This window comes from Pelophylax lessonae (genome assembly GCF_965119305.1).
Source record: "Pelophylax lessonae genome assembly, chromosome: 2".
Taxonomy (NCBI): domain Eukaryota; kingdom Metazoa; phylum Chordata; class Amphibia; order Anura; family Ranidae; genus Pelophylax; species Pelophylax lessonae.
The window spans coordinates 201,926,727-201,950,872 of NC_138769.1; the positions used below are offsets into that span (position 1 = coordinate 201,926,727).

A 24,146-nucleotide genomic window follows, 5' to 3' on the forward strand; every position below is an offset into this window, starting at 1 on the left:
CACCTGAGCGTTTTTGTTTCAGGCGTTTTTTTCAGGCGTTTTTATGGGCGTTTTTGCAGGTGTTTTACAGGCGTTTTTTGTGCAGGCGTTTTTAGATTGACTAGAGACCAATGGAAAACGCCTGTAATCTGCCCAAAAAGAAGCTCATGTACTTTTTTGAGCGTTAGGCGTTTTGCTTCAGGCGTTAAAACGCTCAGATGTGAACAGGGGCCATTTAAATGAATGGGGTTTTACTTGTTGGACGTTTTGGAAACGTTTCTTTTGAGCGTTTTTGGAGCTGAAAACGCCCAGGTGTGCATGGAGCCTTAAAGTTATTCCAAAGTCTCGGTTTTTTTTTTTGGTTAAAAATAACAAACATGTTATACTTACCTGCCTTGTGCTGTTAGTTTTGCACAGAGCAGCCCAGATCCTCCTCTTCTCGGGCCCCTCTTCGGCTCTCCTTGCCCCTCCCTCCAGTTGAGTGCCCCCACAGCAAACAGCTTGCTATGGGGGCATCCGAGTCGAGCCACAGCTCCCTGTGTGTATTCAGACACAAAGCCCAGGCCAAGCTCCGCACCCTTTGTAGCCTCATTCGCTGATTTACATTGATTGACAGCAGCAGGAGCCAAAGTCTTAGCCAATGAGGAGGGGGTCGAGACACTCCTACAACATCGTTGGATCTAGATGGACCTCAGGTAAGTATTAGGATGGCTGAGGGGGCTGCTGCACTCAGAAGGCTCTTTATCCTAATGCATTGAAAGCCTGCCTTTAGAACCAGTTTAAGCTGGCCATACACAGTTTTCTTTCATTTAACCAGCAGGTGAACACCGCTACCACTGTTAGGCTTCATGTACACATAGCCTACTTTGACCGCTGCGGAAATACACAAAACGCTGCAAAATTTTGCAGCGATTTTACCACACTTATGTTGCGTTTTGCAGCCGGTGTTCTGAACGCAATTCTTCCACGTTCAGGGGAGGGAGGTTGAAGCTCCCCTGACCGCAGAAGCTCCCAAACTCTTCTAAAATTCTATGTGTACATTGACACTTTATTATGGATTATTTATAGAGTTAAGTTTAGGAGCTTTGGCAAAAAAAATGCCAAAAGCTCTTAAACTCAAATTTAGGAGCTGTAGTGTACATGAAGCCTTAGAATATACTTTTTTAATATACTGCTGATTGGCTGCAGCCGTTAATTTTGAGTTTTCCAACATATCCCTTGGACAGAATTCGATCAAATGATCGAGTTGTATAAAGAAAAGTGCTGTGGAGTTTCTTAATTGTTTACAAATGGGAAAAATAAACTTTTTTTATCTTAATCATACAGTACCAGATACAGGATGTGTATTCATAGACCATGCATCAGCGGTAGCTAGTTTCAAGTAATTGAACACTGACAACTAACTTTCCCAATGCACACTCAAATAACCCCATCCACTCTGTGAGACTCCATTTTTTGCTAGTGTCTTTAGGTGATGGACCAACTCTTTTAAATATGTTTTTTTTTTTTTTTTTTTTTTTTAAACATTCCACTTTTTCTAACACTTTTATCAAAATGACCTATGTGCCCTGAGCTACCTAACAGTTTCTGGATTGGTAACCCTCAGTGTAATACCTTGGGGGACATGTTTTCTTCCATGTGCTTACTTTGTGGTTATGCTTGCTGCTCTGCAAAGTGATCATGTGTTGGCTTGATGCACTTTTTTCCTGGGGTTTGTGGACAACTAAATCAACATACAAATGATATTTTCCCAGAATCATACTATTTTATCCTCAAGCAGGAGTATGAATGTCCAATAAACCAAGCACTCATAGTACATAGTCCATGGATAATAAAAAGACTGTACGATTACCAGTGGGGTTGATTTACTAATGGTTAATAGATCACTTTTCAAGGGACGTTGCACTTTGCAAAGAGAATTTTCCACAGAGCTTGGGAAGCTCTGCTGACTATCATCATCCAATCATGTGCAAGACAAAAAAGCTTTATTCTTTTTAACATGATTAGCTATTATTTGCACTGTGAAATTTTACCGCACTCCCTAAGCTCTGAGGAGGATTCCCTTGCAAAATGCAAATTCCCTTGCAAAATTAACTGCCTATTTGTCTCTAATAAATTGACCCCAATGTGTGCACCTTTTGGCAGTATGTTAATTTTCTACTCAGTGATTCTGTGAATACAGGGGTATTTTAATTTAAGTTAAGATACATTTATAATAACAGCTTAGTATAAATAGTTTCATTGCTGTGCATTAGTGTTTGGTGTAATGATATACAGTATGTACATAGAGAAATCATATTACTTCCATACACTGTTCCTTCATGTATGGGTTTCATACCTACTAAAAATATTGATTGTTGATAATTTGCCTTAGTAATGCTTAGGCAGGGAGTGATTAGCCTAAAATACAGCCCACTAGTGACTAATAAAAAAATCACTACATTTATTACATAACAAAGAAACAGAGGAGTAAGCATGTAAGGATGTGAAAGTCACATCTAAAATAGATTTAAACATTAAAATATGAACAACGCTTCCATTATATTTTTCCTTTTAGGATTTTCCTACCAATGTTTGTGACCATAGCTATGTACCACTTTAACCACTTCCAGCCCGCCATATGCAGAATGACGGCCGCAGGGTGGCTCTATTATGCTGACTGGACACCATATGATGTCCAGCAGAATAAGTCGCTCACGTGGGGCGATTGGTAGTGCAGTGTGTCGCTCTGACACAACTCATTTCCAATCCCAGTAAAGAGACTATGAAGTAGGCACTTTACCATGTGATCAGCTGTATCCAATCACAGCTGGTCACATCGTAACCAGGTAGTGCCATTTATCGGCTTTCAGCAGCTCTCATGACAGAGAGGGGCTGCGCTCATAATCAGCTCATTAATTATCAGTGCAGTGCCCATCAGTGCCACCCATCAGTGACCATACGTACCGCCTATCAGTGCCTTTCCGTGCCACCTATAAGTGCTCATCAGTGCATCCTATCAGTGGCCATCAGTGCCACCTGTCCGTGCCCATCAGTTCCGCCTATCAGTGCCCATTAGTGCTGCATATCAGTGCCACCTATAGCACCCATCAGTGCTGCATATCAGTGCTGCTTATTAGTGTCCATCAGTGCTGCATATTAATGCCTCTTCATCTCATCAGTGCCTATCAATGCAGCCTCATCAGTGCTCCTCAGTAAAGGAGAAAACTTACCTTTTTACAAAACAGAAACAAAGAGAAAACTTTTTTTTTTTTTCAAAATGTTCAGTCTTTTTTTATTTTTTTAGCAACAGATAAAAAACACAGAGGTGATCAAATATCACCAAAAGTAAGCTCTATTTGTGTGAAGAAAATTATAAAAATCTAATATGGGTACAGCGTTGCATGGCCGCGCAATTGTCATTCAAAATGCGACACCGCTGAAAGCTGAAAATTGGCCTGGGCAGGAAGGGGGTGAAAGTGCCTGGTATTGAAGTGGTTAAGTGAGGAGGGGGTGGAAAGTTGGTTGTAGTAGTTGAAGGCCTGCAGTTGTTGGAAATTTTAATGCACAAGAAATGAGTCATGTTTAGGACTTTGGGGTTGATTTACTAAAGGCAAAAAGACTGTGCACTTAGTCAAGTGCAGTTTCCCTCTGCAAGTGCAGTTGCTGCAGAGCTTAGTAAATGAGCACATGAACTTTAATGGCATCCTAGTCTCAGTCCGTAGGGTTCAATATGGAGTTGACCCACCTTTTGCAACTCTAACAGCTTCAACTCTTCTGGGAAGGCAGTCCACAAGGTTTAGGATTGTGTCTATGGGAATGTTTGACTATTCTTCCAGATGCTTATTTGTGAAGTCAGGCACTGATTTGGGATGAGAAGGCCCGGCTTGCAGTCTCTGCTCTAATTTATCCCAAAGGAGTTCTATCGGGTTGAGGTCAGGAGTCTGTGCAGGCCAGTCAAGTTCCTCCACCCCAAACTCGTTCATCCACGCCTTTATAAACCTTGCTTTTGTTTATAAACTGGTGCTCAGTCATGTTGGAACAGGAAGGGGCCATCCTCAAACTGTTCCCACAAAGTTGGGAGCATGAAATTGTCCAAAATGTCTATGCTGACGCCTTAAGTGTTCACTTTACTGGATCTAAGGGGCCAAGCCCAACCGCTGAAAAACAACCCCACACCATAATCCCCCCCATCCACCAAATGATTTGGACCAGTGCACAAAGCAAGGTCCATAAAGACATGGATGAGTGATTTCTGGGGTGGAGGAACTTGACTGGCCTGCACGGGTTCCTGACCTCAACCCGAAAGAACACCTTTGGGATGAATTAGAGCAGAAACTGCAAGCCAGTCCTTGTCCAACATCAGTGCCTGACCTCACAAATGCACTTCTGGAAGAATGGTCAAACATTCCCATAGACACATTCCTAAACCTTATGGACAGCCTTCCCAGAAGAGTTGAAGCTGTTATAGCTGCAAAGGGTGGGCCAACTCAATATTGAACCCTACGGTCTAAGACTGGGATGTCATTAAAGCTCATGTGCTTGTAAAGGCAGTATCTCAATACTTTTGACAATATAGTGTATATAGAATCTGTTGGGATAAAAGTACAGAAACTCAATTGCCAGCTAGTTTTTAAAGATTCAAGCTCCGGGGCCATTTTTTTTAAAATTCTTACGTCACAACTTAGTGAGTCACAATTGTTGGACATCACTGGTTGCTGGGTTTGTAAATGGAGTTGCAGTGTCTGCTTCCATATTCCATTTGAGATAGTTTTCCCTAAAATTCTGAAAAGTGACCTTTAGCAGCACCACAAATATATATGCTATATAACATTATGACAAAGACGGTATTGAACTGGATGTATGTAAAAGTTTTAATTACAAATAACTTATAGTAAATCAAACACAATCATCGATTTGCTGCAAAAAAACTTCTTTTAAAAGCAAGGCATGCAAGAGGTACACTGAATCACTAACTATATTCATTATTAAAGCACATGAAATAATTCTCTTTCACAATACAATATACAACAAAATATTTTATTAATAAAAGCTTTTATTAAAATTATATAAAAATGTATCCTCAAGAATTTCCCAAATTGTACAAGTACAGTACTTAAAATGTTACAAAACTTGCTTATTTGTGTTGTGGAAACTGTACATAAAGCATTATAAGGTAGCATCACTTATGCGTTATATAGGCAAGGCTGCAAGACTGGCCAGTAATTAAGGATAGGATTCATGTACATCATATAATAGAAGATACATACATTTTAATGTAGGAATTTTACTGTGATAAAATTAAGTCACTGTTTCATTCTAAATGTTCTTGCTGAATAAGTTACATTTAATAACCCATGTTTCAATTGTGCAGATGGTTACTGAAATAAAGGCCCTTTCAACACCCATGTACCTAAAATGGATAGAGCAGCTAAAAAACACTTTTGGAAAGCAATAGCAAAGAGTGGTAATTAATGACTTACTACTTTTCTCAATGTCCTGAGGGCTGCTTAATTCAGCGCTGAGTGCAGCTTTGTAATTTAGAGCAAAACCACGTTACAAAAATGTTTCCAAATTTTTGGAAAAACTGTACATCAGGTAAATGTTATATGCAGCACCATGACTTTACTCATTGTTCAGCAAATGTCAGTTACATGTGTGGCCGACTTCAGCTTGAAATGTCATCTCATCTCTTCGAAGTGGGAAACCATCAATGAGTGTAAAGAGATCAGAATTGTTGATAGGCATGATGTAGCGTTCTTTGTCTACTCCATGTTTATCCAAAACCACCATCTGATATCGATTTTCAGGGATCCGTAGGAGCAATCTACAAAAAAGGGATAAATAATAGCAAAACAAACACGCTAAAAGGATCTACAAAAAGGAGCAGCTGGCAATACCAATTAGACCCAAATTGTATATACAGATTCAATAAATGTGTATACATATTATAATGAATAAATCAAAACACCTGATGACGTCAGTTTTGATGAAATGCGTAGGGAGGAGCAAATGTTTGTGACGTCACCACACTCTTTTAGGCTAGGAAATGTTTGGATCGTATCCCAGGACCAAAGTTTTTCTTGTAATAAGCCTTTTACCTTTTTTTCTATGTAAGTAATTAGTACTTTTAACCACTTGCCGACTGCCTAACGCCGATCTACGTCGGCAGTCAGCCCCTCACAGGCAAAGTGACGTAGGGCTACGTCACTAGCTTGTGAGGGTCTAGGGAGCGTGGTCACGGGCCCCCCCGCGCGTGTGACCAGCGGACCCGATGTCCGCCGGTCACTCGGCGATTGGCGGGGGAGAGGGAGAATGTCAGGCAGCTTGTGTAAACAAGCTGCCTGTCATTCTCCTCGCTGTAAAGACACTGATAAAACGGATCTAGTATGTAGATCCGTTGATCAGTGTCCTTACAGCTCAAGCCACAGCCAATCACAGTAGAAAGCACGCCCCTAGGGATACACACAGCCCCTCCCTTCCAAATAAAGTTAACCCCTTCACAACCAGTGTATTTTTACAGTAACAGTGCATATGTATAGCACTGATTACTGTAGAAATGTCACTGGTAACCCCAAAAGTGTCACAAATGTCAGTCAAGGGTCCGATCTGTCCGCCCCAATGTCGCAGTACCGCAAAAAAAATCGCAGATCGCCGCCATTACGCGTTAAAAAAAAAAACAACAAAAATGACAAAAATCTTTCCCTTTGTTAGTAAACGCGATAACTTTTGCACAAACCAATCAAAATACGCTTTTTGCGATTTTTTTTACCAAACATAGGTAGCATAAAACAAATTGGCCGAAAATTTTAAAAAATTTTGATTTTTACTTTTTTTTTTGGGGGAATTTCATATAAAAAAATGTGAAAAATATTGTTATTTTTGCAAAATTGACGCTCTTTTTTTGTTTATAGCGCGTGATCAAAAAATCGCACAGGTGATCAAATACCACCAAAAGAAAGCTCTGTTTGTGGGAAAAAAAGGACGTCAAATTCGTTTAGGTACAGCGTCGCACGACCGCGCAATTGTCCGTTAAAGTCACGCAGTGCCGAATCGCAAAATACCCCCTGGTCAGGAAGGGGGTAAAATCTTCCGGGGCTTAAGTGGTTAATAGTGTTTTTAAGGGTTTTACGCTATGTGGTTGTCCTGGGCTCTTTTTCTATGTACCTATGGGATGTTTTGTTTTGTCAGATGAGTGAATCTGCAGTTTGTGGACGGTTTACAGATCATTTTGTATGAGGTGATAAGATGTAGATGATTTCAGATGAGTTTATGCACTGGGGCTGATCTGGGATCTGAAGTTTATGCCCTGGGGAGGATCTGGGGTCTGAAGTTTATGCACTGGTGCTAATCTGAGGTCTGAAGTTTATGCACGGGGGATGATCTGGGGTCTGAAGTTTATGCACTGGGGATGATCTGGGGTTAGAAGGTATTGCACCGGGGCTGATCTGGGGTCTGAAGTTCATGCACTGGGGCTAATCTGGGGTCTGAAGTTTATGTACAAAGAGCAAATGACTCCTGCGCTTGAGGGGTGGTCTTGCGGCTGGTATCCTGAAAATGCGATTCAGGTCAAATTGTAGTAAATTCAAGCTGTGCTGCCACTCTCAATGGGTCGTGGTAACCCAAAGCAGATACTGGAAAAGAGAAATGGACAGAGGGACTTGATCATGTGACCTTTTGGAATATACAAAAGCCCTACCACTCATTCCCCCAACTAGCTCTGATGAAGGCGGAACACCCCGAAACGCTTAAGCGGTTTTTTGGAGATCTACATCCTTCCACGGCCTGCGGCAGCTGAGGATGCCCAGTGGAGACCCCTGGTGGTCCCTCATTGCTTATTGCCCGTGTTTCATAATTGTTTTGTGAGTATAATGTGTATATATGTCTATTACAATAAATTGTTTTAAAGATAATGCGCTAGGCTGGAGCGCCCTCTGTCCATTTCTCTTTTCCAGTATCTGAAGTTTATGCACTGGGGCTGACCTGGGGTCTGAAGTTTATGCACTGGGGCTGATCTGGGGTTAGAAGATATTGCACTGGGGCTGATTTGGGGTCTGAAGTTTATGCACTGGGGCTGAGCTGGGGTCTGAAGTTTATGCACTAGGTGTGATCTGGGGTCTGAAGTTTATGCACTGAGGCTGATTTGGGGTTAGAAGGTATTGCACTGGAGCTAATTTGGGGTCTGAAGTTTATGCACTGGTGCTGATCTGGTCTCAAGTTTATGCACTGGGACTGATTTGGGGGTCTGAAGTTTATGCACTAGGACTGATCTGGGGTCTGAAATATATGCAGTAGGGTTAATCTGGGGTCTGAAGTTTATGCACTTGGGGTGATCTAGGGTCTGAAGTTTATGCACTGGGACTGATCTGGGATCTGAATTTATGCACTGGTGTTGATCTGGGATTTGAAGTTTATGCACTGGAGCTGATCTGGAGTTAGAAGGTATTGCACTAGGGCTGATCTGGGGACTGAAGTTTATGCACTGGGGCTAATCTGGGGTCTGAAGTTTATGCACTGGGACTGATCTTGGGTCTGAAGTTTATGCACTGGGACTGATCTGGGGTTTGATGTTTATGCAGTGGAGCAGATCTGGGGTCTGAAGTTTATGCACTGGGGCTGATCTGGGGTCTGAGGTTTATGCAGTGGGGCTGACCTAGACTCTGAATTCTATGCCCTGGGGATTAACTGGGGACTGAAGTTTATGCACTGGGGCTGATCTGGGGTTAGAAGGTTTTGCACTGGGGCTGATTTTGGGTTAGAAGGTATTGCACTGGGGCTGATCTGGGATCTGAAGTTTATGCAGTGGAGCAGATCTGGGGTCTGAAGTTTATGCATTGGGGCTAATCTGGGGTCTGAGGTTTATGCAGTGGGGCTGACCTAGATTCTGAAGTTTATGCCCTGGGGATGATCTGGGGTCTGAAGTTTATGCACTGGGGCTGATTTTGGGTTAGAAGGTATTGCACTGAGGCTGATCTGGGGTCTGACGTTTATGCACTTGAGCTGATCTGGGGTCTGAAGTTTATGCACTGGGTCCGAAGTTTATGTACTGGGATTGATCTGAGGTCTGAAGTTTATGCAATGGGACTGATCTGGGGTCTGAAGTCTATGTACTGGGACTGATCTGGGGTCTGAAGTTTATGCACTGGGACTGATCTGGGGTCTGAAGTTTATGCACTGGGACTGATCGGGGGTCTGAACTTTATGCACTGGGGATGATCTGGGATCTGATGTGTATGCATTGAGGCTGATATGGGGTCTGAAGTTTATGCACTAGGGCTGATCTGGGGTCTGAGGTGTATGCACTGGGGCTAACCTGGGGTATGATGTTTATGCACTGGGCCAGATCTGGGATCTAAAGCTTACGGACTGGGGCTGATCTGGGGTATGAAGTTTATGCACTGAGGTTGATCTGGGGTCTGAAGTTTATGCACTGGGATTGATCATGGGTCTAAAGTATCTACACTGGAACTGATCTGAGGGTCTGAGGTTTATGAACTGGGACTGATCTGGGGTCTGACGTTAATGCACTGGAGCCTAAAGTTTAGGCATTGGGGCTCATCTTCTGAGGTCTAAAGTGTATGCATTGGGGCTGACCTGAGATCTGAAGTGTATGCATTGAAAAGTAAAGAATTTGTTTAGGAATAATATAGTGGGTATATTTTTTCAAGCCTCATTATATCAGCTAGATTAACTATCTTGTAATCTTCACATCTGGGAAAGTTGAACCCATCCACCCCTTCGTTTGGGAAAATATATATTTTTTTATATTTCTACACCCCTGTAATCCAGACCTCCTGATCCGACACCAGATATGATATCTCTATTACACTTAAATCAATACAACTTGATTAAGGACTGGGCCAACTATTAAATATAATGTGAGGGAGCAGCAAAACACTGATGAGGTCAACCCTGAGCTCTCTGCTCAGATCCCTCTGTACTGTGCAGTGTAGCAGAACCTGACTTGCTTTGAATCATGCAGTGCTGGAAACCTCTAGAGGTTAATATAAAAACAAACTGAACTACTATTGAAAATACATTTAGGGAGGTTTTTAGTTACGGTAATACAAATTTGGTTAAATTGAAGGTGGGCATATGTGTACAGCTCAGTCCTTAAAAATAAACTGCAACAATATTGCGACAATAAATTATATCTGAAAGACAAGTTCCCTTAAATGTGTTATTAGAAATAGTATATGATATATTGAGAATATCTTAACCAAATGTTTTATTTAAGATACTGCATTGCAAAGTATTCCTATCACCGGATGTTCTGCTTTTTTGTATCCAACTATAATTATCCACAATAGCCACACTGTTGAAATGATTTCTGAGGAAAGGCTCCTGCACATGTGTTATACATCTGCCCCTCAGCCATTTCCCATCTGTTACTTAAAAAAATAAGATAGATAAATAGATAGAATGAATATAGTATGAACAGTGGATAGATCTACTATGTCAGTCATGTACAAGCTCCATATATTTTATGTGATCACAAATGCATCTATATTTTTTGACTGAACAATATTTATTTGGCTTGATTCAAATATTAAAATGCCAATGTTTTTCACATCATAAATAATTTATTTTCATCATGAGAGTTTATGTATCAAAAAGCTCCTGTTAAATCAACTATCAGAATTTTGAATTATTTAGCAATATTTATATACATACATTGCAAATTTCTCCATGCAAATTAGTAAAGCAATACGGCCTTCTATAATAGAAGACATAAACTTGTTAAGTAAGGCATGAAAAACAATTCCGTAGAAGAGGAGACAAAAGATAAATGTAAAACTGATTCATGTGAACTAGCAAAAAGGAGTCAAGAAGTGTGCAACATAAAGAAGATGGAATAACAATTACAAGGCGGAAAGAAGGAAGCCTACATACAATGGAGAAGACAATTTTAGATATTTATTTGCACTATTGAGTAAAAAATTAGAATAGGTTGGTTGACATGAACAGGCTTCCAATTTTAATTCCAACACCAACATTTTTTGTGTTTGAGCTCTTTTTATGTGTCTTCGGGTCGGAGCTGTCTCAGATATATCAAATGCCTTAAACCTCTCCCTCTTAAGAGCGGATCTGTCTCTACCTCTTGGTAAATTGGTGAGAAGACGAGGAAGCAACCTGTCCATGCCAGTGTCTACTCTATTGTTGCTGCTGGAGGACTCTATTGCTGCTTGTAGAGGGATCTATTGTTGCCGCTGACTGGGGTTTTTTGTTTTTCTTTGATATATTTTTGTGTGTTCAGGCCGGAGCTGTCCCAGACTGAGTGATATCAAAATGCCTTCTACTGCTCTCTACATTAAAGCAGAGCTCCAGGCTCCTTTGGAAAAAAATAAAAGTCAGCAAATACTGTAGCGGCTGACTTTTAATATTTGGACTCCAGTGATGTCTTCACCCGAGCCGATTTTTCAATCAGGTTTCTTTCAATCAGGCTCTCGGGTGCTGCCGACACCATTTGGGCTAAGGGAAACTGGCAGTGAAGCCTAGTGGCTTTACAGCCAAGTCCCCACTGAGCATGTGCAAAGCAGGGTGTGCTTTGTGAATGGCCCAACACCAGGGGAAGGATGAGAGGGGGCCTAACTTCTAGATGACTTTGCCACGGCGAAGTCAGACAGAAATTGGAGCAGGTACCTTTTAAAACAAGGTACCCACTCCCACCCCGAAAGGTGCCAAATGTGGCAGTGGAGGGGGGGGGGGAAGGGGGTGGAGGAAAACAAGTGGAGCTAAGTAGGGGGCGGAGACAGGGGGCAATGATTAGATGTGGGTAGAGGGAAGAGACAAAGGAGAGCAGCTGAACCTTTGAGCAAAAATCCCTGTTTAATGTTGGGCTTTAAGAGGTTTAGTTAAGAGTTTGGGAAGAGTCAAGTGTTAAGCCAAGCAGGTTTTAGCTTACATAGGGCAAAGTAATAGGTTCCCTAAGGGCTGCCCTCCAGGGGTTCCCTGGTGGCAAAGTAACCACTCATGGTTACTTTGCCCCCACTTCCCTGCTTTTCTATTTGGCCTACCAGGAGCAAAAAAAATAAGTATTACTTCTAGGTATGGGGAAATATTTTACTCACTCTTCTTGTGACCATGCTATACATCTAGAAACAAGATAGAGCCCTGATCCTTGTGTAAGTCCCAAGTGACACCTTGAAGCCTATAAATGACCCACTTGTTTTTCTGATTGAACAGTAGGAGAGCAGCAGGAAGGTTCATGTTTACAATTCGGGAAAGCAGAAGTTAAGTGAACCTTTTCCTTTGCCCATGCAAGTTCAGGGGTAAGGGATAACTGAGATGTGGTTAAATGTTAGCTAGGGATTGTTTAGGGTTTGGAACTCTTAAGAGACTGTATTTTAACTAGTTCTCAGAGGTGAAAGCCCCCACTGAAGGCTAAAGCACTCAGGGTGAAAGCATATTTATCCCTCTTATAGATGAGGCTTATCCTGCGCTATATCTGCAAAAAAGGTGGCGTTCATACAAAACATATACTGTTAGTTTAACTTTGTGTTTCTCTGATGTTTAGAGATTTACTTTGAAATGTGGCCATGTTATAGTGTAAGTCAGTGAAAAAATGTTAAATGATAGATATACAGTATGTTGAGATGAAGCCAATTTGAAAACATACCACTTTCGGGAAAAGGCCTTTTTCCACCCCATTCCCCTAGTGAACATATATTGTACTCCTCCAAAAAAAAAAAAAACCCTCCAACAGAATCATTGCATAGCAAAGCTTTCTTAGAAAAGAAGGTGTTCACAAGTCTCTTTCCATCACATATCACAAAAATTAGAGGATTATTCCTCATTTCATGATGATAGGCAGAGCCATACAAATTATTTAAGCAAATACAAAAATCTATCTGCAAATCAGAAGATTGGGTAAATGTATAAATGTTAATTATGCTTAAAGTGGTAGTGAAGTGACTGCACAGAGACAAAACAAAACCTCCTGCAGAAGTTGTATCTGTTTATCTACATATTCTCTTCTCTACATCCATTCAAAGTCCAACTATTTTAAAGCTTGTCTGAGCTGCCAGAAAAAGTCAGCTGAAGTTACACTCTGCAGAGCTCAGTAAGGAGAGCTCTGAGAGCCGATTGGAGGGAGGGGACACATCCTCTTGTACACAGCAAACAGGAACATAATTGAGACTGTCAGTCAGCTAGAGATCCCTCCCTGTCACCATTTTTCTCATGGTGTCAGGAAAACTTGTCAGAAGTGATTAATGCAGAGCAGAGGAACGAAGCAGCAGACAGAAATTACACTTAGTGCTCTTAATTGGGACAAGTACATAATATAGAGGGATATGCTTTGTTTATATTTAATGTCTGAAGTTTACAACTATTTTAAACTGTAGAAAAATTTGTTGCGACAAAGGAATTGTTATGGTACCGTCCTCAGACATTACACAGTTTGTATAAAATCACAAAAAATGTATTAACATGTACAAAAACAGAATTTCAATTTACAATCACAAAAACACATACAAAATACTAAAAGGGGTCCCTCCATGTAGTCCCTTACACCTTTTCACAAAACTGGTGGAAATAGAAGTGAAAAACAGAAACAGAATTGAGAAACTCCCATTTTGATAAAAATCTTTGTTTACAATTCCAAGATCCATCTTAGTCCCATCCATCCCACCGCCTATTAAACCCTCTTTTGTATGCCATGATGGTATGTATTTCATGTTGTGCATGTTGCTGTATATGTTAACAGTGCATTGGAATTTACTGCTATTGTCAAATATCATAATACATTACATTATATCTAGCATTCATAGGGATCCTCGGGACCTGCCCCCATGCCCGCCCAGGGCAGTGACCTTGGTGCCTCTTTTGGTCTGCTGATTGGGTTGACTCTGTTTTTGAGGTAAATGTCTTTACACATCTATTATGTAATATTTATGAAAAATGTAGTTTAATGTTACCAACCAAACAATATATTATACACTTATGCTCTCTATTATCATTTATAGTATTTGGTCCCCCTGTTTTGCTGTTTTTATCTCCTGAAGAAGCAGGCAACCGCAAAACATGTTGAGAGTTTGCACGTCTATATCATAGCTACTTTTCTTTCGGAGGTAGTTCTCGGTCAGCACCCTCCTGAAAAGGTGTAAGTGACTACATAGAAGGGCCCCTTTATGTATTTTGTATGTGTTTTTGTGATTTTAAATTGAAATTTTGTTTTTGTACGTCAGTAAATTTTTTTGATTTTATACAAGCTGTGTAATGTCTAAGGACGGTACCGTAAAAATACCTTTGCAACAACTGTCCAAAACATTTTTCTATAAATGTTGGGATTTGGGTACCTATACTATATACAGTATCTCCCAAAAGTGAGTACACCCCTCACATTTTTGTATTATAACTTTTCTTGTGACAACGCTGAAGAAATTACACTTTTGCTACAATGTAGAGTAGTGAGTGTACAGCTTGTATAACAGTGTAAATTTGCTGTTCCCTCAAAATAACTCAACACACAGCCATTAATGTCTAAACCGCTGGCAACAAAAGTGAATACATCCCTAAGTGAAAATGTCCAAAGTAGGCCCAATTAGCCATTTTCCCTTGCCAATGTCATGTGACTCATTAGTGTTACAAGGTCTGAGGTGTGAATGGGGAGCAGGTGTGGTAAATTCGGTGTTATCGCCCTATCTCATACTGGTCACTGGAACTTCAACATGACACCTTTTGGCAAAGAACTGAGGATCTGAAAAAAATTGTTGCTCTACATGAAGATTGCCTAGGCTATAAGAAGATTGCAAAGACCCTGAAACTGAGCTGCAGCATGGGGGCCAAGACAATACAGCGGTTTAACAGGACAGGTTCAACTCAGAACAGGCCTCGCCATGGTTGACCAAAGGAGTTTAGTGCACGTGCTCAGCGTCATATCCAAAGGTTGTCTTTGGGAAATAGACATATAAGTGTTGCTAGAATTGCTGCAGAGGTCGAAGGGGTGGGGGGTCAGCCTGTCAGTGCTCATACCATACGCCGCACACTGCATCAAATTGGTCTGCATGGATGTCTTCCCAGAAGGAAGCCTCTTCTAAAGATGATGCACAAGAAAGCCTGCAAACAGTTTGCTGAAGACAAGCATACTAAGGACATGGATTACTGGAACCATATCCTGTGGTCTGATGAGACCAAGATAAACTTATTTGGTTTAGATGGTGTTAAGCGTGTGTGGAGGCAACCATATGAAGAGTACAAATACAAGTATGTCTTGCCTAAAGTCAAGCATGGTGGTGGGAGTGTCATGGTCTGGGGAGCAAGAGTTCATTGAGGGAACCATGAATGCCAACATGTACTGTGAAATACTGAAGCAGAGCATGATCCCCTCCCTTCAAAGACTGGACCGCAGGTCAGTATTCCAACATGATAACGACCCCCAATCACACCTCCAAGACTCCAAGACGACCACTGCATTCCTAAAGAAACTGAGGGTAAAGGTTATGGATTGGCCAAGCATGTCTCCAGACCTAAACCCTATTAAACAACCGTGGGACATCCTCAAACGGAAGGTGGAGGAGCACAAGCTCTCTAACATCCACCAGCTCCGTGATGTAGTCATGGAGGAGTGAAAGAGGACTCCAGAGGCAACCTGTGAAGCTCTGGTGAACTCTTTGCCCAAGAGGGTTAAGGTAGTGCTGGAAAATAAAGGTGGCCACACAAAATAATGACACTTTGGACCCAATTTTGACATTGGGGGTGTACTCACTTTGTTGCCAGTGGTTTAGACATTAATGGCTGTGTGTTGAGTTATGTTGAGGGAAGAGCAAATTTACACTGTTATACAAGCTGTACACTCACTACTTTACATTGTAGCAAAGTGTAATTTCTTCAGTGTTGTCACATGAAAAGATATAATAAAATATTTACAAAAATGTGAGGGGTGTACTCACTTGTGAAATACTGTATAATGTTCCCTGAGCAACCCTTTTAACAACCTTAAACAGTACCTGAAACGTGCCTTTTTTCTATAATTGTTCCAAAAAATAGCAGCATACTTCCTGGTATGTAAGAGTGCCTGGACACTCCTGTGCCTATAGCTCCATAGCTGTATATCTACAGTATGAGATTTAAGGCAATGTTGCATCTGACTGCTAGCCTCAGGATATCTGAAGTAAGATTTGTTGAAATCACTATTATGCTGCTCATTGTTCTCCTTGTTAAAGGCTTGATGAGGAAAAAGTATGCGCAAAACATGACATCGTAGGTCGCTAATGGGGAAAGATCAGCTGCAGGGAGTCCAAAGGCAATACTGTGACTAGTCCTTTTGCCCATGCTGGACTTTTTTTGGGCACAGCTCCTAGAGTTCAGTTCATCTTTAGAAAAGCATCCATAGCAGTATTATAAACATGAAAACTGCACATAATTCCACATAATTCCTAACAGAATCTGCAAAATACACATTTTAAACCTTTACAAACAAGGTCCATGCCCCTGGCCTTAAAGAGAGTTTTGGAGCATTTAGCCTCCTAGCTGCCAACTACTGGTATCAGGAAGAATAGAGTATTTATAACATCACTGAACATTGCCTTGGTTGACACGTTAAAAAGGAAGATTATGGATTGATTGCGCAATCAGATGGCAGCAATCTGAGCACAAAAAGAGTAACTGGGTGCCACATCCCAATTGGACTAGAAAAAAATGGATTGGACAGGCAAGGACTTTAAAGGCACTAGAATAGAAACTATTCTGGTGCCTTTAAAGTCCTTGCCTGTCCAATCCATTTTTTTCTACGTTAAAGAGGAAGTAACGTCAGTGTTTTTTTTTTTTTCTTTTGTTACCTGAAAAGTAAAGGCATAATGTGCTAGTATGCATCGCATATTAGCACATTATGTAACACTTACCTCCAAACGAAGCCCTTGTTGTCTCGTTGGAGGCCACATCCATCTTCACCTGTCTTCCTTCTGGGTCTATGGACTCTGGGTGTGCTACAGGCCAGAGCTGCGTGACGTTACTCCCGCGCACGCGAATGGGAGCTGCCGATCATGGCACAGGGCTCTGAAGAAAGGACACAGGCAGACGTTCCTTCAAAGCACATGTGCTGATGACATAATCGGCTTAGTATACAGTAAATGTCTCCTAAATGGTGCAAGTTTAGGAGATATTTACAGTACCTATAGGTAAGCCTTATTATAGGCTTACCTATAGGTACAAGTCAGGGATGGGGTTTACAGCCACTTTAAAGACAGAAGGCTGAAGGCTTTTTTATCTTCATGAATTCTATGCATGAAGGTAAAAAACCTGTGTGCAGCTCCCCCTCTAATACTTACCTGAGCCCTACCACGATCCAGCGATCTGCAAGAAAGCTCTCCAGGGACTCCCCCTCCTTATTGGCTGAGAAAGTAGCTGTAGCCATTGACACCCATTGCTGTGAATCACAGTCAGTGAGCCAATGAGAAGAGAGAGGGTGTGGCTCTGTGTGTGAGTGAATGGACAATTAGAGTATTGGCTCGAGAGCGAGCCTACATGGGTGCCCCCAGAGCAAGCTGCTTGCTCTGGGGGCACTCTGCAGTAGGGAGGGGCCATGAGCGCCAGCAGGGTACCCGAGAAGAGGAGAATCTGGGCTGCTCTGTGAAAAAGCACAAAACAAACAATATTGGCGCACTCGAGCTCAGGCTGAATAGAGTATGACCATATACTCATATATTTATATAAAACAGTTCATAAAGTTCATAAATGGGTGTATATTAGTCCATGGTTCAGTTACATTGCATTTCTAGTTGCTTCAGGTTCTAAATGGAGCTACAAGGAGATAAAGGGAAGAAGAGGAGCAGTGCCATCTAAGTTTAGCAATAGGTAAGGCAATAGCTACAACTGAAGCCACACCGCACCTGGTACAGAGCAGAAGATCATTTGTGTACAAAGTATTTTTTTACCTCATCAATCTTGTGAGTGTTTCTTTTATCTGTATTAAAGTTACCTACTGCTACACTTAGATGGTGCTACTACTCTTATTTCCTCTGTGCAAAACCACTGTACAGAGCAGGTAAGTATAACATCTTTGTTATTTAAAAAGAAATTGCCTTTAACATCACTTTAATTACTGGCCTGTAAATAAACCCTTAACCTCCCTGGCGGAACCCGAGTGTGGCTTGGGGTGGAATTTCAGTGCCATTAGCGGTAACCCCGAGCCACACTCAGGGTACCACCAGGGAGCATCGCTGGATACTGGAAGAGAGGTTACTTACCTTGTCCCCGGGATCCTGCGATGTATCCCGGCACTGTACAGCGGCTGGTCTTCCGCCTGATGCTCTGTGCCCCGGCTCCCCGGCTTCCTTTCCCTGCGAGCGTCGAGTCACAGGGGGGTGGAGCCGGCTGCAAATTCAAAAAACGAAAACACACAAACACACTGATATATTGTAATCCTATTGGATTACATTACTAAATAAAATAAATTGACATTAGTTTTCCCCCCAGTGCCTTTGCCTGCAGTTTTACTGTACTATATATATATATATACGTACTGTATATATATATGTGTATATGTTTATATATATATATATATATATATATATATACACAAAATAATTGTACCGCTTTCAGAACCTAAAATCGGAAACAATCATACCACCAGGGAGGTTAATGCAGCAGAAACATTTTTATTAAATCACAGTACCTGATTTGTAGTCCTAGTGCTGGGGGAAGAAGCATGCGTCCTATTCTTCCAATGTATGTTGGATATACACCAAATAATTCAATGACTGTCACATGCCGCAAGTCCAAGCCACACTGGGCTTGCTAAAAGCAAAATGAAAACACATCACAAGGCATATAGTTAAACATATGGTAAAGTGTAATGAACTTGTAGTCCCTACTCCAATGTTTAATTTTCTTTCATTAAGAATATTATATATTGTGAGGAATACATTCCAAGCACAATGTCCAGACTCATGAGATGTAACTCTGAGCAGGACATCACCATGTACCCATAACACTTATGACACACACAAAGAAAATAATTGTTTGGACATACTGCTGTTAGGGACAGGGGACACTAATGCAAGAATAATATAGATAAGTAGAAATGGTTTGTCTAAAATCTCAACCTGTCTGCTTTTAGAAAACTTCACATACTAAAAGTATTCCTGCTTGAATGCCCATGCTGAAACCAACTGCATCATCAATCCAACTGCACCAAAAATAATTGTAACCCTTCTACACAAATGCTTGATGCCGTCTTACTCTCTTTTAGAGGTTAGAATAGAGGGGGGGGGGGGGGGGGGAGTTTTTTTGCTAAAAGTCAAGGTTCTGCTTTCATTTTTTCCTTTAGCTATTATTTTGTAAATCTCTGAACTGTTCTGATCAATTTGTCTTCAGAAAGGGAAGTACCCACATATAGCATCCAAAATGCCCACCTAGGGTACTTTTAACACAAGCCAAGAACCTATGGTATATATCATACCGCTATGGTGAATTATCTGTTAAAGTTTAGGTCAGTGTTCCTCAACCTTTTTTTTTGTCAAGGCACCATTTAAAATGATGCACAATTTCAAGGCACTAAGCTAATAGTTTTACATATCACGGCAGCATCCAAACACATGGGCCATCCAGCATAGAAGTGATTTATTCCTCCCTCTTTGCACACTGGTACTGACTAGTATTCTAGCATTTTTCTATTCTCTCAGTTTCCCTCCCTCTCTCTGCTAATGTGACCCCAGAGAGGGGTGGTGGGACAAACAAGAATGCTGTGCAGTTGCCCAACATCCTCGTTATCAACCGAACCGATGCCAGTGGCTGGTCTGCACGGTTCTCATGGTTTTAATGCTGCACAATAAAAACCTGTGGCTTTGTGTAAAAAAAATGCAGACTTGTTGCACTCACTGACTTGTTGACAATTTTTGGGCAATTTGTGGCAATTTTTAGGCATTTTGCCAAGGCACCCCTTAAGAACCCAGGAGGCACCCCAGGGTGCTACGGTACCCTGGGTGAAAAAAGCAGGTTCAGGTAAACGTTAACCACTTGCCGACTGCCATCAGTAGATTTACTGCGGCAGTCAGCCCCTCACAGGCAAAGTGACGTATATTAACGTCACTAGCCTGTGAGGCTCTGGGGAACGAGCGCGCGCCGGCGGCGGCACGCTCCCGCGCTGTCACGGACCCCCCCGCGCGTGTGACCGGCGGACCCGATGTCCGCCGCTCACTCTGCGATCGTCGGGGGAGAGGGAGAAAGGCAGGCAGCTTGTGTAAACAAGCTGCCTGTCATTCTCCCCTGTGTAGAAACCCTGATCATACGGTTCTACTATGTAGGACCGTTGATCAGTGTAACTACACCTCAAGCAACAGCCAATCACAGTTAGAATCACGCCCCTAGGGACACACACAGCCCCTCCCTCTCAAATAAAGTTAACCCCTTCACTGCCAGTGTATTTTTACAGTAACAGTGCATATATATAGCACTGATTACTGTAGAAATGTCACTGGTAACCCCAAAAGTGTCAAAAATGTCAGTCAAGGGTCCGATCTGTCCGCCCCAATGTCGCAGTACCGCAAAAAATATCGCAGATCGCCGCCATTACGCGTTAAAAAAAAAAACAACAAAAATGACAAAAATCTTTCCCTTTGTTAGTAAACGCAATAACTTTTGCGCAAACCAATCAAAATACGCTTTTTGCGATTTTTTTTACCAAACATATGTAGCATAAAACAAATTGGCCGAAAATGTTAAAAAATTTTGATTTTTACTTTTTTTTTTGGGGAATTTCATATAAAAAAATGTGAAAAATATTGTTATTTTTGCAAAATTGACGCTCTTTTTTTGTTTATAGCGCATGATCAAAAAATCGCACAGGTGATCAAATACCACTAAAAGAAAGCTCTGTTTGTGGGAAAAAAAGGACGTCAAATTCGTTTAGGTACAGCGTCGCACGACCACGCAATTGTCCGTTAAATTCACGCAGTGCCGAATCTCAAAATACCCCCTGGTCTTTTAGCAGCCAAATCCTCCGGGCTTAAGTGGTTAATGAAAGATATTTCAACCCTCTAGCTCCAATCTGACATATTAAAATAATTTTATGTATATGTTCATACCTGAAGTGTTCCAACTTGTAATCTGTAGTAAAAATCTGCAGCTGTTGGTGTGGACAAAACAACTAATCTTCGTTTTTCATAAAACTGATCGAGAAATTCAACTGCATTTCTCAGTCCGACATTGATTTTCATAACTGTTAGACATAGCAAAGAAATAATTATAGGCATATTCTGTTGAAAAGGTATAGTAAAAACAACTTGGGTAAATGGTATGTGATAGAACTGGAAAATGTTCATATGCGTTTGAGTAATGTAAAGCTTTGTAGTTGGTCCCTATCTGAAGGATTGCAGAGAAGTATCAATCACCAGAGATGGATATTCATGACTTGTTGCTGCTGTTTTCCCAAGGTTCAGTCGGTGCTGGGGGTTTCTGTACTCAATATAAATTGTAACACCTGGGAATGACTATTTAAAAAATAGTTTGCTTGGCTATCAGAACTTTGTAATTATTTCCAGCATTTTCTAAATCAGGCCTGTTAAGTACACCAGTCAATGTTCAGATATAATCATCATTCTAGCTCCAAAATAACTTTGTATTTTTTAATGATACCCATACAGTGTGTACCCAAGTTTGGGTAAAGTGTATGCATAGTCAAAATTGTATTTATTCATTTTCTTTTACATAAGTTTTACAGTTTTTTTGAAAGAGCAAAATTATATCATGATAAATGTGGACATACAAACAGAATATCATAACATTACGTAGGTACAAAAAAATTGTTGTTTTAGGCATAGTATTTTTAGGGGTATAGGAAGAAATAAAAAATAGATAAAGGGTGGTGGATAGTGCGGTATATTTCTAGGTTGAGTATTTGTGTGGTGATAGAAGGTTCTCACCTCGCAGATCAGTAAAGACTAATGGGCCATACACACTATAAGATTTTCTGTAGACTTTTTCCTTTAGACTTACCAAAACCATATAATATGAGGTCAAACCTAAACACTTTCAATTTGTATGCAATCTGGCAGGCCATTGCACTACATAGAAAAGGTAAATCTGAAGGAAATCTACCAACAAAAGTTGGATAGTGTGTATCCAGCTTAACCTTCTTAGCGGTATTCCCGAGCGTGGCTCGGGGTTAAATTTCAGAGCCAAAAGCGGTAACCCCGAGCCACACTCGGGGTACCGCCAGCAGCATAGCTGGATCCTGTAAGAGAGGTTACTTACCTTGTCACCGGGATCCAGCGTTGTATCCCGGCGGTGTCTTGCGGCGGATCTTCCTCCCGATCGTCTCCGTGCCCCAGCTTCCGTCTCCTGCGACGTGACGTTCGCAGGGGGGTGGAACCGGCGGCAAATTCAAATGTAAAAACACACCAAACACACTGATACTATTCAAAAAAAAAAACTAAAATCATATTAGTTTGCCCCCCAGTGCCCTTTCCTGCAGTTTTACTGTACTTTTTATGTATATATATATATATATATATATATATATATATATATATATATGTGTATATATATATGTATATATACATATATATACGTACTTCTTGTGAATGAGAAGCCCAAACCAACTGTATACATTATATATATATATATATATATATATATATACATATATTATATATATATTGTATACAGTTGGTTTTGGCTACTCATACACAGTAGGTAAGGTTGAATAAAGACACCAGTCCATCCAGTTCAACGTGTGTGTGTGTTTGTGCATGTGTCTCCACCCGTTCCCATATCCATGTGTATTGCAAATACTTAAGATGCCTATCTAAAAGTTTTTTTTAAATTATCAACACTCCCAGCTAACACTACAATTTGTGGAAGGGAGCTCCATATCCTTACCCAGGACCGCTGATAAGGATGTACCAACAGTCCTCTTGTAGGGGGCCCGGGCACACAGGAGGGCCCAGGCAGCAGGGGGAATCAGACGTGGGCAGGACAGAGAGGATCATCGGTGAGGGGGGGTGGGGCAATTGCAGGAATGATACCCTGTGTGTCTCTCTCTGGAGCAGTTGAAAAAACGCTTTCTCCCCCTCCCTCCCAATGGCTCTTAGCTGCTGCAGAGAGAGACACACAAGGCGTTATTCCTGTAGTTACTGTGTTTACTATGCTTCAGCTTATGAATAGGGAGGAGCCTATCTCTCCTGTTCATTCATCCGCAGTGCAGCTGAGGCTACAGAGAAAAGATTTGAAAAATCAGTGTCCTCAGTTCCTTTCTCTGTTTCTGTTTAGATCCCTGATATTTAAACCCCCCATTCAACAGTGTTGTAAAATAAATTGTAAAAAAAGAAATTAAAAATAATTGTAAAAATAATTAAAAAAAGGAAGTTCTCATTAACAGGAGTAGTTTGGTCCACACAGTATGAATGAGCGATTCGTTTGTGTGGATGGAGCCGTCTGTTATTCTATGGCAGGGATCTTCAAACTATGGCCCTCCATTTGTTCAAGAACTACAATTCCCATCATGCCTAGTCATGACTGTGAAAGTCAGGGTTTTACAATGCCTCATGGGATGTGTAGTTCCACAACAGCTGGAGGGCCATAGTTTGAGGATCCCTGTTCTATGGGAATGCAGTGGCTGTATGAACACAGCCATTGGTCCGAATTTGACAGGTGTGGGTGAGGGGCTCCACATAAACACTCTCAGGGGCCATACACCTGGACCCACACGCCTGTCAAATTAGGACCTGCGGCCTTGTTCATACAACTTCTGCTTTCTCATTCCATACCATAGGCTGCCTGCCCAAAAATAGCTAAACAAGGAATGCATTAAGGAAAAAAAATGTTTAGGCTTTAGAAACACCTTAAGGCCGCCCATAGACAAAGCACATTTCTCTCTTGCAACCTTGGGTCAGTCAGTGTTGACAGGGGAATCCCTCCCGCTGAGTCATTGTGTTCTCCCAGCGGGGCGGGGAAAGTCGCCCCCGCCGGGAGAACACAGTGATTATTGCTAGCTGCTTTAACAGCCACTAGCAATAATGGCATGTAAAGTCCCGAAGGCTGGTTGTACCCAACCAGAGTCAACCATAGACGGTTCAAATCTCGGCCGGTTCAGCAGCGGTTCCTGAACCAGCCGAGATTGGAACCATTTATGGGTAGGCTGAATGTACCCAAGTTGATCGATCGATCAACTTGGGTACATTCAGCCTACCCATAAATGGTTCCAATCTCGGCTGGTTAAGTAACCGCTGCTGAACCGGCCGAGATTT

General features: G+C 41.4%; 1 protein-coding gene across 1 annotated transcript in view; it reads right to left on the reverse strand.

Moving 5' to 3' along the window:
- Positions 1-4,949: 4,949 nt before the first annotated feature.
- Positions 4,950-24,146, reverse strand: part of SRPX (sushi repeat containing protein X-linked) — a 148,871-nt gene continuing 129,674 nt past the window's right edge. Inside the window, exons 7-9 of the mRNA XM_082248004.1 lie at positions 20,985-21,257; positions 18,575-18,696; positions 4,950-5,785 (exon numbers count right to left, since the gene is read on the reverse strand). Coding sequence (XP_082104130.1) covers positions 5,605-5,785; positions 18,575-18,696; positions 20,985-21,257 — 576 coding nt within the window. The 3' untranslated portion in view covers positions 4,950-5,604. The remainder of the gene's footprint in view (positions 5,786-18,574; positions 18,697-20,984; positions 21,258-24,146) is intronic.